Here is a 16,801-nt window from a genome sequence, read left to right on the forward strand (position 1 = left end):
AAGAAGGTATGTTCCGCTAATAGGGGTCCCAGGGTGACCTTGGCTGGCTGTGAGAGCGGGCAGGTGCGGGGTATCCCATCCAGTCCCATGACCTGCTTGGTTTCCTGCCCAGGTTCCAGATGGCTGTTGGCCAAGGTGGAATAGGTTGCTCCGGTGTCGAGAAGGCACTCATAAGGGTGCCCATCGATCTCAATGGTGCAGATGGGATCTTCCGGAGAGAGCGCTAGGACTGGGCAAATGGAGTGGGTCTGGTTGGGATCCCCGGCTGATTGTCAATACTGATTTGCTCCATGCGGCTGGGGAGGTAGAGTGGCCGGTGGTGCTGCAGGATTCTGGACCCCACTCTGGTGAATGGGGGGGCGCATATTGGACTGGGATGCCTGCGGTGGTCTGGAAGGTGGTTGGGGCCACTGTCCTTGAGTCGCTGGGGTTTGGTTCCCAAACCCTGGGGCAGCCTGTTGGTTAGGTAGGTAGGGCGCATAGCTCGTTCCTCTGTGGTGGGGAGGCCTGTTCTCTTGTGTCCAATTAGTTACTGGATTAAGATATGGACAAAATTTGCGTATGTGCCCCTCCTCCTGGCAATGGAAGCAGCCCCCTCCTGTATAGCCCCAGGGTCGGTTTGTGACTTGTGGCCCCCTTCCTCTTCCTCGTCCTCTTCCCCTGCTTTGATACTGAGCCGGTTCCATGCTGAGGGCGAGCACATGGTCGTCCTCTGGCCTTGGTTCTCTCCTTTTCTTCTCATCCCTAGTGTTGAAGATGGTTTTTGCGATGGAGAGGATTTCACTGAAACTCTTTCCATCGTATCCTATCTGGAGGCTTAAAGCCTTTCTTATGTCCGGGCTGGATTGATCCTTAAAGAATCCTTTCACTATCACTGAGTGCTGAGGATTGTCGGGGTCTATCCCGCCCCAGGTCTTTATCGCCGATACCAGCCTAGTATAATAATCTGAGGGGTGCTCATTAGGTCCTTGTAGAACCGACTGGACTTTAGTCCAATTCACGGTGCGCTGGCCAGCCGCTTTAATCCCATCTAGGATGGCTTTCTTGAAGATTTTTAGGCGCCACACGCCGCCAGGGGTGTTGTAGTCCCAAGCAGGCTCCGGCTCAATCCTAAGATTTTGGGCTGTCAGCGGTTCAATACCGTCGGGTTTGTTTTGCTGGTAGTTTTCAAGCTCTAGTGCTTCTCCCGCCTTGGCCAAGATATCTGCCTTCTCCGCCTCATTAAAGAGGGCATTAAGGAGAACATGCGTGTCAGCCCAAGTCGGATGGTGTGTGGAGAAGATAGCGCTTATTTGGCGATAACATTTATCAGGGCTATCTCTTAGAGACGGCATCTGGCTTGCCCAGGCCACCAGGTCCGCTGTATGAAACGGTTGGTGGGTGTAAATCATACGGGGTGGGCCATCTGGTTCCGCCGGTGGTATGGGCAGTGCTCTCAAGGGCATCTGTATCTCTGGCTCCCCACTAGGCTTAGATGTGCTGGGGCCCGCGCCTGATGGTGGTGGCGGCTGTTTCCCAGATGTGCTGGGGCCCGCGCCTGATGATGGTGGCGCTTGCTTCCCTTTTGTTTTATTCCCGCTACGAAGGGCCATCCCCTCCTCCCCCTCCGACTCCTCATCCTCTGAACTTGTCCCGAGGTCTGAAACGGGTGCTGTTGCGCCCTGGTAGTAGAAGGGGATTAAGGTCCGATCTATGAGCTCTTCATTTGAACGTTCCTCGTAAGGGGGAGGGAGCGACTGGGCTGGTTTTTGGCGCCTCTTCTCGCTGGGCTGCCGATTAGGCTTGATGATGGGAAGTTGCAGCGATGGGGCAGTCTGCAGGGAGCACAGAACCTGCTGGACTGCCTCAAAGGCAGCCAGGTATTCTAGCTGGCGGGGTTTTTCTTCTAATAAGTACTTCTTCAGAGAATTGAGTCGGTCTTTATTGAAAGACCCGTCCGTTGGCCAGCGGAGCTCGGGTTTTAAGGTGGCAGTAGCATTTGGCCATAGATTCCTGCAGAGGTCTCCTAACTTCTGCTTGGATAGCAGTTCGTGCCCTGGTATTTGCTTCCAGTGGGCTAAGACGAACTCAAGAGGGGAGTCGGGGTCCAGCTGAGAAACGGAAGGCTTCCGTGAAGCTTTCCTCTCAGAGGGAGCCCGCTCATGCTTCGAAGCTTTAGTTCCCATCTCGCGACTTCGGGGTTCGGGTTCCTAAGAACGGGAAAAAAGGGGTAGGGGTTCGGGTTTCTTAATTGGATATCCTTAGTCCTCCCTTTCCTATTCCTAACACTTCAACTTCAACTCTGGCGCCTTTTCTTACTCCGTCGGGGTTCCTTCCCCAGACCTCTTCCTTTCCAAACAACCAGGGGTTTCCTCACCACTCTGCCTTGTCTTGCCCCTCAGGCCAAGCTCTCCCTCCTGGCAACCTCCTACCTGACGTTACAACTTGAGAGAGAGGGCCCTACTGGACGCCCACTTAGCGTGGTGCCAGATCAGGTAGCCTCTGGATAGAGTTTTCGTTCCGGAATACCCCCCTTGCGTTTGGAAGCGGGTTCACACGCGACAAGCGCGTACACGTGTCCCGACCAGTGCGGCTAGGGTAACGATAGAAAGGAAGTCCCCCTGCCCCTCGGCTGGTAGGTCACCCGTTTGCGGGGAGGTGGTTGTTTAGGCCGTCCTCCCCGTCTTATTTCTCGGGTTCCACACCAATGAGGAAGACAGAGGTACGAAGAAGAACTCTGGCCCCTTGCGTTCGATAGGGTACCCACAGCGGAGAGGTGGTTGTTTAGGCCGTCCTCCCCGTCTTACGTTCGAGTCCCGTCTCGGTGCGGCTGACCAGAGGTTTAAGAGAAAGAAATAGAGCTCAGGACTCCCCTGTCGAGTTGAGCATGGGTCCACGCGTTGGACCAAGAGAAAGGCAAGAAATAACGATAGGTAAGAGGGCAGAGAATTGGTTGCCAGGAGTCACCACCCCTCTCCCACCGATGCACGGGGATTCAACCTATACTCACGTCTCTGGTCCTGTGATCCCGGGATCAAGAAGGTAGCCGGCGAGCTTTCCCTTTGCTCCCTGGTTGGTCCCTCGGAGACTTGCAATTACCGCCCGGAGGATGGCCGGAGGTCCGGAAAAACTTCCCAGGCAAAAGGGCCCGGTGCCGGCTGAAGGTTTTGGGGTCCCGCGGCCAGCCACACGGGAGCACCGCAAGACTCCCGGCTTTCGGCACCAACTGTAATGGAAAAACCCCAGGTGTGCTTGTCCACCTGGCCCTATGAGAGAAGCCCACGGGTTCTGCGGAGATCAAGGAGGAAGCCAGCCAGGAGCAAAGTAAAGCAAAGAAGCTTTATTGCGCAACAGGAGCAGCCAAGACTGTTCAACGGGGAAAGGGGTGACATGGACTTTTAAAACTTCCCGCCATTGCCCAGAATACACAGCGAAATACATCATAGAAACGTCAGAGATGGGGAGGGGAGAGAGGAGGTTACAGTAAAATTTACATAGGGGAAAAACAAGTTTTGCATATCAGGAAGGATGGCAGGAACCGGTGAATGGATCTAGGGTGGGTGTAATACACATTGAAGGTTTCTTCTGCGTCAGGACAATAGAAAGCTCCTAGGAGGATGTCTGCTGCCATGGTAGCTGGTGGATGGGTGCTTGACTGGATTATCGGGAGGGGTGTATCTCCTCCTGCGGACGTGACTCGCTGCTTAGGGGATTATGAAAGCCACTGAGTGGAGAGTCCAAAAATTATGCAGTATCGAAATAATATACTTCTGATGATCGGAGGATGGCGGGGACCGAGGGGTTAGAAAGGTTATTTTACAAGGAGCAAATAGACACCCGAACCAGGCAAATCGGACACTGCGTTCAGGAGTTGTGGATTTTTACAATAATAAATATTTCGAGCTGTCAAAATTGGGCCACCCAGCGTCTAAATTGTCCATTTGATACATTGTTGCAAGTTATAATTAATAGTTTCCCCAACTGGTTACATTTTGGTTTCGATTCCATTGTTCTCCCAGCAGGGAGCCTGTCAAAACCCACTTAGTGTTCAGTCAAGCGTGAAGGTGATGATTGAATCATAGTATCTGAGCTGAACGTTCCATTTTGCAGGCTGAGCTGGATGCATGCTCCTGATTGGCGGGCCTGCCGCTCATTGAGAAAATGGTGTGTAGCGAAGCGCTTCTGACAGGCGAAGCGGTACGGGTTTTTAGGCTTTATGTACAGCCTTTTGAAGGGGTATTGGGGAAAGTCAGTGTGCTGCTTGTGAGACCGTGTGGGGAAACATGTGGAGGGGTTTTCGGGGCCCAGGGGAAGTGTCCTAAAGGCGATCCGGTGAGTCCCGGCTGGCCGCCTTGTCAGCAGGCCTCCGGGAAGAGCGCTCCCCCTGCCGGTTTCCCTATCAGAAGGGCCCCCCAAGGGCCATCTAGTCCAACCCCGTGCACTGCAGGAATTACAGCTCAAGAATCCCTGGCAACATAGTCATCCAAACTCCGTTTAGAAACCTCCATTGAAAGAAAGTCCACTGGGAGGAAGTAGGGTGTCTATGTAAATTAAAGACTCTTCTGGTAACGAGCCAAAAACAAAACTAATTTATCTCTCAGGTAAGTCTGGGCACTGCTCCTAGGGAGACTGTTTGAAAATGCTGCAAGAACCATGTCCTGTTCACATAAAGAGCAGAATGATGAAGTCATAGGGTTGGGACACCAAGGGTGATCCAGTAACACAACCTCCAGGTAAATAAGCCCTGACAGATGGCCGTCTGTCATCTGCCTCAAAACCTCCAAGGAAGAGGAGTCCCAGGAGAGTCCGTTCCACTGTCAGACAGCTCTTCCTCCTGTTGAGTTGGAACACCTTTTCTTGTCATTCGAATCCGTTGTTTAAGGTCCTCTCCTCCAGAGCAGCAGAAAACAAGCTTGCTCCATCTTCCATGGGACAACCCTTCGGATAGATGAAGACGGCTCTTAGTGTCCTCTCCTCTTTTCCAGGATAAACGTATGCAACTCCCTCATCCATTCCTCCTCAGGCTTCCTTTCCAGACTCCTGATCATATGGACCTTGGGTGGTGGTTTCCTGAGCTCTGTTTCGGATCATGTTCTGGAGCCAAACTGATTCTGTGCACTGAACCTTGCATGCTGAGACTAGGCTGTACCTCGAACCCCAGTCTTCTGCGTACATTTTTGGGTGAAAGCCTTTTACAGCCCTGGACCGAGACCCTTGTCCCCGAGGGCACCCCATGGAGCATGACAAGGTGTTACAGAGGGAAAGAGAAGAGGTGACCCCCCACCCACTTTTGTCAGAATTGTTCAGCCCCCAAGCACTTTCACAGTATAGGATTCACCACTCAGACACCCAAAGGTTGTCCACCCTTGCCCTAGAGCAGGCATGTCCAACAGGAAGATCGTGATCTACCAGTAGATCACTGGACGTCTGTGGTAGATCACTGGCTCCCCAAAGAAGGTGAACAACTGTGGCTCCCCTGAAAAAAGCTCAACATTTTACCTCCTCCCTGAAAAAACACAACTTTGACCCAAAGCTCCCAAAAATATGGGCCTTCCTCCTTCCTAAAAAAGCTCAACAACTTTGACCTGAACCCCCCAAAAGGGGGTAGATCACTGCAAGTTTTTAACTCTGTGAGTAGATCAGTCTCTTGGGAGTTTGCCACCCCTGCCCTAGAGGACAGACCTTGGAGTGGGGCCTCCCTGGCGGATCTTACCTGGCCAGGTGTTCTCTAGGACGGGAGTCGGCAAGGTTTACCTCGCCTGGGCTGGTTCACTCTAACAGAGATCCCTCCGTGGGCCAGAATGTGCGCGACCACGATTTTCAGCATCTGAGCATGCGCAGACGCAATTTCTGGCACCACGGAAGCAAGTCCCCGGCACTGTGCTGGTTTAGTGCAGCACGTGGGGACTCGCTGAGCAGGCGGCTCAGTTCAGGGGCAGCTCGTGGGCTGGTTAAACGACCCCCGTGGGCCGCTTGTGGCCCATGGGCCTGAGGTCGCCTACCCCTGTTCTAGGATGAGCCTTTACAAGATTAAAACATGGCATTCAGTGGAACCCAGAAACATACCGGTGCAGCTATTTTGTCACCAGTCTGCCTTGCTTTCGCCTCAACCCACATGCCCATTTGAAAGGCGTTTCTGCAAAAAAATTGAAATGACATTGATAAGAGTAATAAGTAAGAAAAAATATGACTGTACCTTGATTCCTACCTGCGTAAAGAAGGGCTCATAAATTTCAACCCCTTTGTCGGATCCTTGGAGCAGCACCTCCTGCCCTCGCCGCCAGCTGTACCGGACAGGTGGGTTGGAATTGGCCACGCACCTGAGGAACACCGTCCGCTCATAGTAAAACTGTTCCTTGGCTTCCCCTATGCTCTGGTGGACGGTCACAATTGGGTCGTCCAGATCTGGAAAGGGAAGGAGGAGGAAGCAGGAGGTTAGCAGTGGCATAGGGCTCCTTTGTTTCAATAATAATAATAATAAGTTTCCCGAGACACTCGGGGCAGCTTCCAACAAGAGATTAAAAATGCATTAAGACATCAGTCATTAAAAACTCCCCTAAACAGGGCTGCCTTCAAATGTCTTCTAAACATCAGAGAGTTGTCTATTTCCTTGACATCTGGTGGGAGGGCATTCCACAGGGCGGGTGCCACCACTGAGAAGGCCCTCTTCCTGTTTCCCCGTAAATCTGCTTCCCGCAGTGAGGGAACCGACAGAAGATCTTCGGCGCTGGACCTCAGTAGCTGAGCAACAGGGGTAGAAATGCTCTTTTAGGCATCCTGGGCTGAGGCTGTTTAGGGCTTGAAAGGTTAGCACCAATACTTTGAATTGTGCTCGGAAACGTACTGGGAGCCAATGTAGATCTCTCAGGACCAGTGTTATGTGGTCTCGGCGACTGCTCCCAGTCCCCAGTCTAGCTGCCGCATTCTGGATTAGTTGTAGTTTCCAAGTCACCTTCAAAGGTAGCCTCACATAGAGCACATTGTAGTAGTCCAAGCGGGAGATAACCAGAGCATGCACCACTCTGGCAAGACAGTCTGCGGGCAGGGAGGGTCTCATCCTGCGTACCAGATGGAGCTGGTAGACAGCCGCCCTGGACACAGAGTTAACCTGCGCCTCCATGGACAGCTGTGAGTCCAAAATGACTACCAAAATGACAGTGAGTCCAAAATGGCTTCTAAACAGGGTTATAGCATGTGTCCTCTATAGATGATTCAGGTTGAGGGAAACACAACACAACCGTCTTTCGAATTTTGCACTTTTGCAATGCAGTTCTGGAACCAAGCAATGCTACCGAAATGCATTTATCAGAGGAAATAAAAATAAAAAATTTTGTGGAAGCAACATATGAAAATGTGTTATATGAGGGATAATTGCTTGCAAAAAGATATGTACAAAACTGCATACAAAACCATGTGCATGTTAGGAGAAATTTGCCCCCAAATGCTGATAAATTTCCGTGATGATTTCTGCAGAAGTCTGGAGAACTGAATTTCAGATTTTGGGGGGTGGGGGATGAGAAACCGAGAACCTTATTCTTCATTTATTTATTAACTTTGTTTACCATGCTTTGTCTGAGTTTCTGAGGGCAGTTCACAACAGAAAAATACAAAAGGAGAATACAAAATACATAACACATTGTATTTTGAAGAAGCTCCTGAGGATTCCGTTGGAGAAACGCTTCGAGGATTTCCTCTCCAGGGCTTCCTTGGGCAAGGAAATGTCTGCTCAGCAAACTCAAGGCTGCGTCTGGTGCAAGACTTACTCCTAAGTAATCATATATAGGATCGAGCTGCAAACCTGAGCACAGTGATGCCCAGGGCAATGAGCTTCATAACCTTTTCGTGCCTCGCGGCCTTTGGCTTTTGCCGGGAGTGCAATCCAAAGCCTGCTTCCAGCAAATGTCCCTACAGAGGGTTATAACTCTCTCCCGGCTGCAGCAATAAAGATCCAATTCGGAGACCGAAAATATAGTTCAGCCGCCTCATTAATTTCCATGCTACCTTTCGGAGTCGAGTTTCCTGTGGCCTCTCTGCAGACAGGCCAGCCTTCTTATTGCAATGCCACTTTTAAAATCCATCCAAGGCAGATGCCCATATCGTATCGGCCTCGAAAGAGGACGTGGCAAAATATTATTATTTAAATATTATTATTTAATTCGGCATAGGAGGCGGGGTTGGACCCAGGGCTGGATTTAGGTTTGATGAGGACCTAAGCTCCTGAAGGTAATGGGGCCCTTTATATGTCCAGCTGTCCTTTGTCAACAACAAATTGTTTTGTTTTTTTTGTATTGAACATACAGGTGAAACTTGAAAAATTAGAATATCGTGGAAAGGTTCATTTCTTTCAGTAATTCAACTTAAAAGGTGAAACTAATATATGAGATAGACTCATGACATGCAAAGCGAGTACAGCTGATGAGAACCCCAAATTAACAATTTCAACTTTGGGGTTTTCATCAGCTTTGCTCCATAATCATCACAATTATAACAAGCAAAGGCTTGACATATCTCGCTTTGCATGTCATGAGTCTATCTCATATATTGAAAACAATCGCTTACATAAATGGACTTTTCCATGATATTCTAATTTTTCGAGTTTCACCTGTAGGTTATATAGTAATTTATGGACCTCATATGTATCTAAAGCCATTTGCACATAACAAAGTATGTTTTTTATCAAAGTTATTGTTGAATTACATCCAGTTTTTCCCCCTTTAAACTTTTTTGAGGCCTCCCAAGAGATTGGGGCCCTAAGCTATAGCTTGTTTAGCTTATACGTAAATCCGGCACGGGTTGGGCCGCTGTTGGGAATACGGGATCTTATTTAAAAAATGGCTGCCTCTTGTGTGTACTTGACACACTAAGGACATAAGGACATGAGAAGAGCCCGCTGGATCAGGCCAATGACCTCTCTAGTCCAGCATCTCGTTCTCACAGCAACCAGCCAGATGCCCGTGGGAAATCCACAAGCAGAATTCAAGCGCAAGAGCAACGCTCTCCTCCTGCCGTTTCCATCAACTGGGATTCAGAAGCATAACAATGGGTGCACAGCGCAGCCGTTGTGGCTGCCAGCCAGCGCACACTTTAGCATATGCGCCACCAAGGTGCAAAGACCCACCCAGCGCCCCCAAATTTAGTTTAGCCTCCCAATTAACTGAGAATGACAAGCGCTGTTGTTGACTCCTCTGAGAAGTGCCGTCGTTGTGAATGACAAGCAGGCATCTTTGGTAAATAAGCTCACAAAGTCGAAAGTCCTTTAGTGAAACAGTCGGTATACATTTCAGTAATACCTAGGTATATATGTATTTTGTTTTTCTGGCTTTATCAAAATTATTTATTATTTCATAACAGATAGATAAGAGCTTCAAAGGTCTGTATAGTTAAAGCTATGGTTTTCCCAGTAGTGATGTATGGAAGTGAGAGCTAGACCATAAAGAAGACTGATCGCCGAAGAATTGGTGCTTTTGAATTATGGTGCTGGAGGAGACTCTTGAGAGTCCCATGGACTGCTAGAAGATCAAACCTTTCCATTCTCAAGGAAATCGGCCCTGAGTGCTCACTAGAAGGGCAGATCCTGAAGCTGAGGCTCCAGTACTTTGGCCACCTCATGAGAAGAGAAGACTCCCTGGAAAAGACCCTGGTGTTGGGAAAGATGGAGGGCACAAGGAGAAGGAGACGGCAGAGGATGAGATGGTTGGACAGTGTTCTTGAAGCTACTAACATGAGTTTGGCCAAACTGCGGGAGGCAGTGAAAGATAGGCGTGCCTGGCGTGCTCTGCTCCATGGGGTCACGAAGAGTCGGACACGACTGAACAACAACAACAGATAAGAGCTTTAGCAGCGGGCGCTTGGCGCTCTCACCCCCCCCCCCCCGAATTCAGCGCCCGGGTGCACCGCAACCCTTGTACCCCCGGGTAAAGACGGCCCTGCTGGTAGCCAGTGGTAGTCATCTCCTCCGTGAATTTATCCAATCCTCTTCTAAAGCCATCTAAATTGGTGGCCATCACTTCCTCCTGTAGCAGGGAGTTCCACAGTTTAACTCTGAAGAAGATCTTTTATTTTAGCTATCCTGAACCTTCCAACATTCGGCTTCCTTGGATGCCCATGAGTTCTAATGTTACGAGAGGGGAAGGGGAACTTTTCTCTACGCACTTTCATAGAAACACAGAATGGCAGAGTTGGAAGGGACCCCAAGAGTCGTCTAGTCCAGCCCCCTTGCAATGCAGGGATATCAGCATCCAGGACAGATGTCCATCCAACCTCTGCTTAAAAACCTCCAAGGAAGGTTTTTAAACTTTATTCCAGTTTAAAACAGGGGCAATTCTCCCTCGTTTCGAAGTGGGGAATCCTTCTTCCACGGTAACTAGTTTTGAACTCGGAGCATCTTTGCAGTGAGTGATCATTACCGGAGGCTGAAGGACAAGAAGTGATTGGCAGGTGTTTGGGGTTTGTTTTTTTGCTTTCTTTTAATGAGCCTTTGCCTTGCCTCATATAACCAATGGCAGGCCAGCCCCGGGGGACTTTAAATCAGGAAGGCCTGCTACAATGGGTATCTTTGCAATGCTCATTTAATTAAAGTGTGGTTAATTTTTTAACAGAGCTACATCCATTATTAGTCACGCATGTTAGCAGTAAGATTTTTCTTTCTGCAAACACATCCCTGAGACCTATTTTTCCCTTCCCACAAAGGCTGGTGGCACTGCAATTAGCTCAATAAAACATATTAATTAGTTCTTTTTTTCCAAATGGAGACAAAATGCAAATGAGCTCTCCAGCCCATTAATTTGTGACTTAAAAAAAAAAAAAATCTACTGTGAGCTTGTTCTGGCGCAGTTTGCTTCTGCTGGACTTCAAGCAAGCTGAATCTCTAGTCCGATATAGGCTCCATGTGTAGCTTTGTGCAATTGGTTTTCTGAAATATCAATTTCTAAATCAGAGATGCTAAAAAAGATAATAATGGATTCTCAGTAAAAACAGTCAGTAGCTTGTAATTCTCATTTGTTTACAGGTGATGTGTTGATTTTTTAATAAATAAATAAATAATCAGTTATACTTTCCTCCTGTTAGCTCAGCATTGTGCAGAGCTATAGCATAGAATTGCAGAGTTAGAAGGGACCCAGAGGGTCATCCAGTCCAACCCTTTGCCATCAGTTTGGATGTTCAGAGAGTGAGAAAATGCTTGAAATGTGCAAAGTCCTACTTCAGATCTCCTGGGGGAGGTGCTCATTCCAGAGGAGGGCAACCAAAATGGTCCAAGGCCTGGAAACGATGCCTTATGAGGAACGGCTTAGGGAGCTGGGTATGTTTAGCCTGGAGAAGAGAAGGTTAAGGGGTGATCTGATAGCCATGTTCAAATATATCAAAGGATGTCATATAGAGGAGGGAGAAAGGTTGTTTTCTGCTGCTCCAGAGAAGCAGACACAGGGCAAGGGATTCAAACTACAAGAAAGAAGATTCCACCTAAACATTAGGAAGAACTTCCTGACAGTAAGAGCCGTTCGTCAGTGGAATTTGGTGCCAAGGAGTGTGGTGGAGTCTTCTTCTTTGGAGGTCTTTAAGCACAGGCTTGACAGCCATCTGTCAGGAATGCTTTGATGGTGTTTCCTGCTTGGCAGGGGGTTGGACTGGATGGCCATTGGGGTCTCTTCCAACTCTAGGATTCTAGGTTTTACGCCAGACTGTATTTACAGGGAGGTGTGAGCCCCTACAGTCCAAAGACAATTGATGAGCTTTTCCCATTTCCTTCCTCCTTGCAGAGAAATATTTGAGGTCCATTTGACAGAGTCAAAATGGCTTCAGGATTGTTCTCCTGTATGGGCGGGGTACAAATAAATTATTATTATTATTATTATTATTATTATTATTATTATTATTATTATTATTTCAGACACGTGGTTTATATACTTATGTATGCGTTTGCCTTGTACGTTTATGAACAATTATTTCATATATATAAGGCCTTAGAATCCCTATAACAACTGATATGGGGAGAAGTGTGGATATCGGGGGGGGGGGATTTTGCAGGCATCCTGATCTCCCATCACGCCACCTGTAAGTACGATGACAGGGAGAGGGTCCAGGTTTGTTTGTTCCCGGCTTCCAACACCAGGCTTGCAAGGAGTGAATCACATTTGCATCCCAACAGCCTGCAAGATGAGGACGCAGGATGTTTACAAGCCTTCACCCCAGGCCAGGACAACTCTTTGCGGCTCCAGATCCTTTCCCAGGGCAGGGAGGGAGCAAGGAATCAAGCAATCCTCATGCAGAGCACAAGGCTGACCCTTTCATCCAAAGGGCAAGCCGGTCTCCCTCCATTCCGATTGACAACTTGATTGGCAGCTCCTGCACCTCCACACCTAGCCTGCCTTTGACGGTTCTCTCCCTCCACAGACCCCGGCGTAAAAAAAAAAAAAAAAAAAAAAAACGAAGCAAAAATTGAACACAGCGAGAATGATAACAAGACCTCCGGGAGGAAAGGGCAAATCTCGGCCAAATATTCCTACAAAGTGACTACAATTGCAGGACTCGCACGCCGGCTGGCGGCAGGGGATGCACATGCGGTTGTTTTTATTTTTAATAATAATAATAATAATAATAATAATAATAATAATAATAATAATAATATTTATACCCTGTCCACCTGGCTAGATTTCCCCAGCCACTCTGGGCGGCTCCCAACAGAACACTAAAAACAGAATAAAAAATTCAAACATTAAAAACTTCCCTAAACGGGACTACCATCAGATGTCTTCTAAAAGTCAGAAATAAAATTATATACTGCTTCTATAGAAACAGGGACCCTCCCAACAGTACATATTCCATTATTATTATTATTATTATTATTATTATTATTATTATGCCACATTTTTCTCTAAAGAGCTTAAGGTCCTGCACATGGTTCTCCTTGTCCCCATTTTATTCCAAAACAACCCTGTGAGGTCCGTTATAATGAGAGATGCTGCTGATTGGCCCAAGGTCAACCGGTGAGCTTCATGGCTGAGTGGGGATTTGAATCCTGGTCTCTCAGGTCCTCGTCCAACACTCCAACCGTTAGCAGCCACCGCCACTGTCACTTTAACTTTTAATTTGTCTTTTAAAAACAAGTTTAAAATAATTCTGCACAGCTTCAAAGATTGGAAAGCAGTCAAGTACCCCCGTAAAAATAAATTCATTAGGACACTTGAGCAATTAAATATATTTTTTAGCTGAATGACCATCTGCCTTTACCCAATTAATCCAACATCACACACAAAAAATGATGCATTTCCCAAAATGGACGTGCATTCAACTGCCTAAAGGCGGTCTTGCCACCCAGGAGATCACAGACGCAGGGATAGGAAAAGAAGAGCCGTTCTGTTGTCTGGAGTGGTCACTTCCTGGTTTGCATGGAGAAGCCCCTTTTAATGGGATGCAGCTACAGAATCATGTAGCTGTGCTGAGGCAGCACCAAGTCTTGAAATTTTGCGCCTCTAAAAATGTTGCACCCGGGGCAAGTTGATGCAGAATTTGGATGCTCAACCAAACAATCAGCTGTACGCTGCCTGGTGGTACAGTCCAGGACAACGACTCAGGAACAAAACTCGCTGAACAGTAACTTAGAATCATAGAATCCTTATAACACAGATAAAAGTTTTCCTCTCTCTCCCCTAAGACTAGAACTTGAAGCTGAACACTGGAAGCAGGGCTGTCTTAACCATTGAGCCTACTGGTGCAAGGCGCCAGGGCGCAATGGCCTGGAGGGTGCCTCTGCCCTCCAGCCCAACCGACAGCGCCCGCCGGCAGCACCCTCCAGTTGGCCGGCCGCACCGTGCCCTCCGGCCGCCCAGCGGAGCACGGGAGCACGAGTTGGCCGGCCGTGCCGTGCCCTCCGGCTGCCCGGCAGAGCATGGGTGCACAAGTTGGCCAGCCGTGCCACGCTCTCCAGACGCCCGGCTGTGCCCTCCGGCTGCCTGGTGGAGCGCAAGCTGGCCGGCCGTGCCGCGCCCTCCGGCTGCCCGGTGGAATGCAGGAGCGCAAGTTTGCCGGCTGCGCCAGGGCACCTCATAAACTCAAGACGGTCCTGACTGGAAGATTCAGGACGCATAAAAGGACGTCCTTCTTCACACAGTACAGAGTTGGGCTATGGAACTCCCTCCCACAGGACAGGAGGCAGCGATGGCCACCAAACTCGGTGTCTTTAACAGGGGACTGGACAACTACATGGAGGAGAGAGAGGTCTAGCGCTGGTTGCTAACTATGGTAGCTCTGCTCCGTCTCCACCACTGGAGGCAGCCCTGCTTCTGAATCCCAGTTGCTGGAAACCGCAGGAGAGGAGAGTTGCTCTTGTGCTCGGATCCTGTTGGCAAGTTTTTTACTGGCGTCTGGTTGGCCACCCTGAGAACTGGATGCTGGACTAGATGGGCCCCTTCTGGTCTGATCCACCAGAGCTATTCCTATGTTTTTTTTAGCAAAGTTGTTATTTATTCGTTTTGCACATCTTCAACTTCGTCCATGCACGCACTGTTTGTGGTACATTTCAGTCCCCCGTTCTTTGCACCTCTGTGTTTTTTTTAAAAAAGACGCCCCGGTTTCTGATGCACGCCATGCCAAACAAGGAATCACGAAGGGTGTAATGTTATGCGTGATCACACGCTTCATCCGTCTGCCCTGACACTCTCCAGGAGCCTCAGCTATTATTCAGCAGCCAAGTGCATCGGCAAACCAGGCCAGGAAAGGGACGCAAATTAATCGAAGGGGCTGAACTTTTGCTGCAAACTGCCCATGCACTAATTCTGGGATAAATTTGAGAAACGGTCTATTGTTCCGACTGGCAGGAAGCTGGAACATAAGTCATAGGTCAGTAATGGACGAAACGCAGGTGAGTTGGTGATAACTCCTGGAAAAAATAAAACCATGGAATTGCATGGCATTCTATAAATAGGAATTCAGTAAACAGAAATTTACCTCCTTGTGAATGGTGGGATAGCTCAGCCAGTAGAGCAGGAGACTCTCAAAATCAGGGTTGTGGGTTTGAGCCCCACGTTGGGGAAAGTAGTCCTGCATTGCAGGGGGTTGGACTAGGCAGGGGTCAGCAAACGTTTTCAGCAGGGGGCCAGTCCCTCATACCTTGTGGGGGGCGGACTATATTTTGAAGGGGAGGGGGAATGAACCAATTCCTATGCCCCACAAATAACCCACAGATGCATTTTAAATAAAAGGACACATTCAGTGGCGTAGCAAGATGGAGGCGGGTCACACCGGGTTCCACTGGAGGGGGTGACACTCATGCGCGCCCTGCCCCGTGACGCCCAAGGAGAGCCCTGCCAGCAGGCCCCGAGCAAACCGTGCTCGCAAACCTGCACGGCGCCTGCGAACAAGTCACTAAGCAAGGCCGCTCCACCCCGCAGCCTGCCCGGGGCCTGCCCGCCGGCGCTGCTATGGAGTGGCACGGCATGCACGCCCAGCATGTGACGCATGTGCTGTGTGCCATGCACAGAGATGCATGTTGTATCCACTGCATGTTGTATCATGCATTGTATGCAGCTACGCTGCGCATGCATGCTACAGAGCGGTGGGCGGTAGCTCTGGGCCCCTGGGTTTGCCACCACGGGTGACCAAGTGGCTTCCTCCACCACTGGACACATTCTACTCATGTAAAAACACGCTGATTCCCGGACCACCTGTGGGCTGGATTCAGAAGGCAATTTGGCTGGATCTAGTCCCCGGGCCTTAGTTTGCCTACCCATGGACTGGATGAGCCTTGTGGTCCCTTCCAACTCTAAAATTCAATTCTATGAATTCTTGGATTAGGAAGTACCAGATCAGTATACAGAAGATTTCAGGAAGGCCTTTCTCCTCCACTATGTACAAACTACCCTCTGCAAGACCCTTCTCTCGATAGAGGCATCAGAGGAAGAGTGTTTAGTGAACACATGGGGAGATGCCCAGATAGTAGCCTTGCAAATGTCTAACTGTGATGGCCTGGGAGTCAGACTCTGATGCTGAACCTGAGGGATCCCAGCCTGCACAGGATTCCCCGCCTCCAGAACCAGCTGAGCCGGGGCCAGGGCTTGAGCCTGAAGGATCCCCACCTGTGCTGGATCCCCAGGTGCAGGCATCAGCAGAGTCTGCTCTGGCTCCTGATGGGAGGGAGGACCCATTGCCTGCAGGTGCTCCACTCCCAGCCTCTTCCGAGGAAGCTGAGGCAGCCCCTGGGTCCAGTAACCCACCAGCCTCTCCTGAGCTGCAGAGGCTCAGGACAGAGAGGCGAAGGGAGTTAAATGCCTACAGGAGGAGTGCTCGCCTCCAGGCCCGGAGGAGAGGCGAGTCTCCGGAGGATCGGGGCCACCCTAAGCATAGGGCCAGATAAAAGCCAGCCAGACCCAGCCCAAGTTGCGTGAGCAACTTAGTTGCAAGCGTGTGCTCAACCTGCAACCTTGTGCCTGAACCTGCCTTGGACCTCGACCTGCTCCCTGCCTCGCTCCCCGCCGGACTGACCTCCTTTGGACCCCTAGACCCAGGACTGGACTTGGACCTCGCTTCACGGACAAACCCTTGGGGCCAGCACACTAACAAAGGGAAGCTACTATTAAAGTCTTCTGCGGTTGCTGCTCTGCTCATGGAATACGCAGTGACCGCCCAGTTAGAGTTACGTGAGCAGAATCCCCTGAGCTGGACCTTGTGCAGAGAATGAATCGATAAGCTCTCCACGCCGATAAAAGACTGCCAAACTTTAACTGCAAACCGTCTTTAAACATTTTACAGAAGAACCCCTTGCAAATAAAAATCAACCCATTGCTCTTCAGCAGCTAGCAACGCAGTCCTGCTTTCTTCAGGTTCCAAC

The 16,801-nt window shown here is 49.5% G+C and overlaps 1 protein-coding gene across 1 annotated transcript in view; it reads right to left on the reverse strand.

Annotated features, from left to right (window-relative positions):
• MDGA2 (MAM domain containing glycosylphosphatidylinositol anchor 2) overlaps window positions 1-16,801 on the reverse strand; it is a 377,896-nt gene that overhangs the window by 164,943 nt on the left and 196,152 nt on the right. The window contains exon 4 of the mRNA XM_033158260.1: window positions 6,188-6,384. Within this exon, the coding sequence (XP_033014151.1) occupies window positions 6,188-6,384 (197 nt within the window). The remainder of the gene's footprint in view (window positions 1-6,187; window positions 6,385-16,801) is intronic.

Source organism: Lacerta agilis, chromosome 1 (assembly GCF_009819535.1).
Source record: "Lacerta agilis isolate rLacAgi1 chromosome 1, rLacAgi1.pri, whole genome shotgun sequence".
NCBI lineage: Eukaryota > Metazoa > Chordata > Lepidosauria > Squamata > Lacertidae > Lacerta > Lacerta agilis.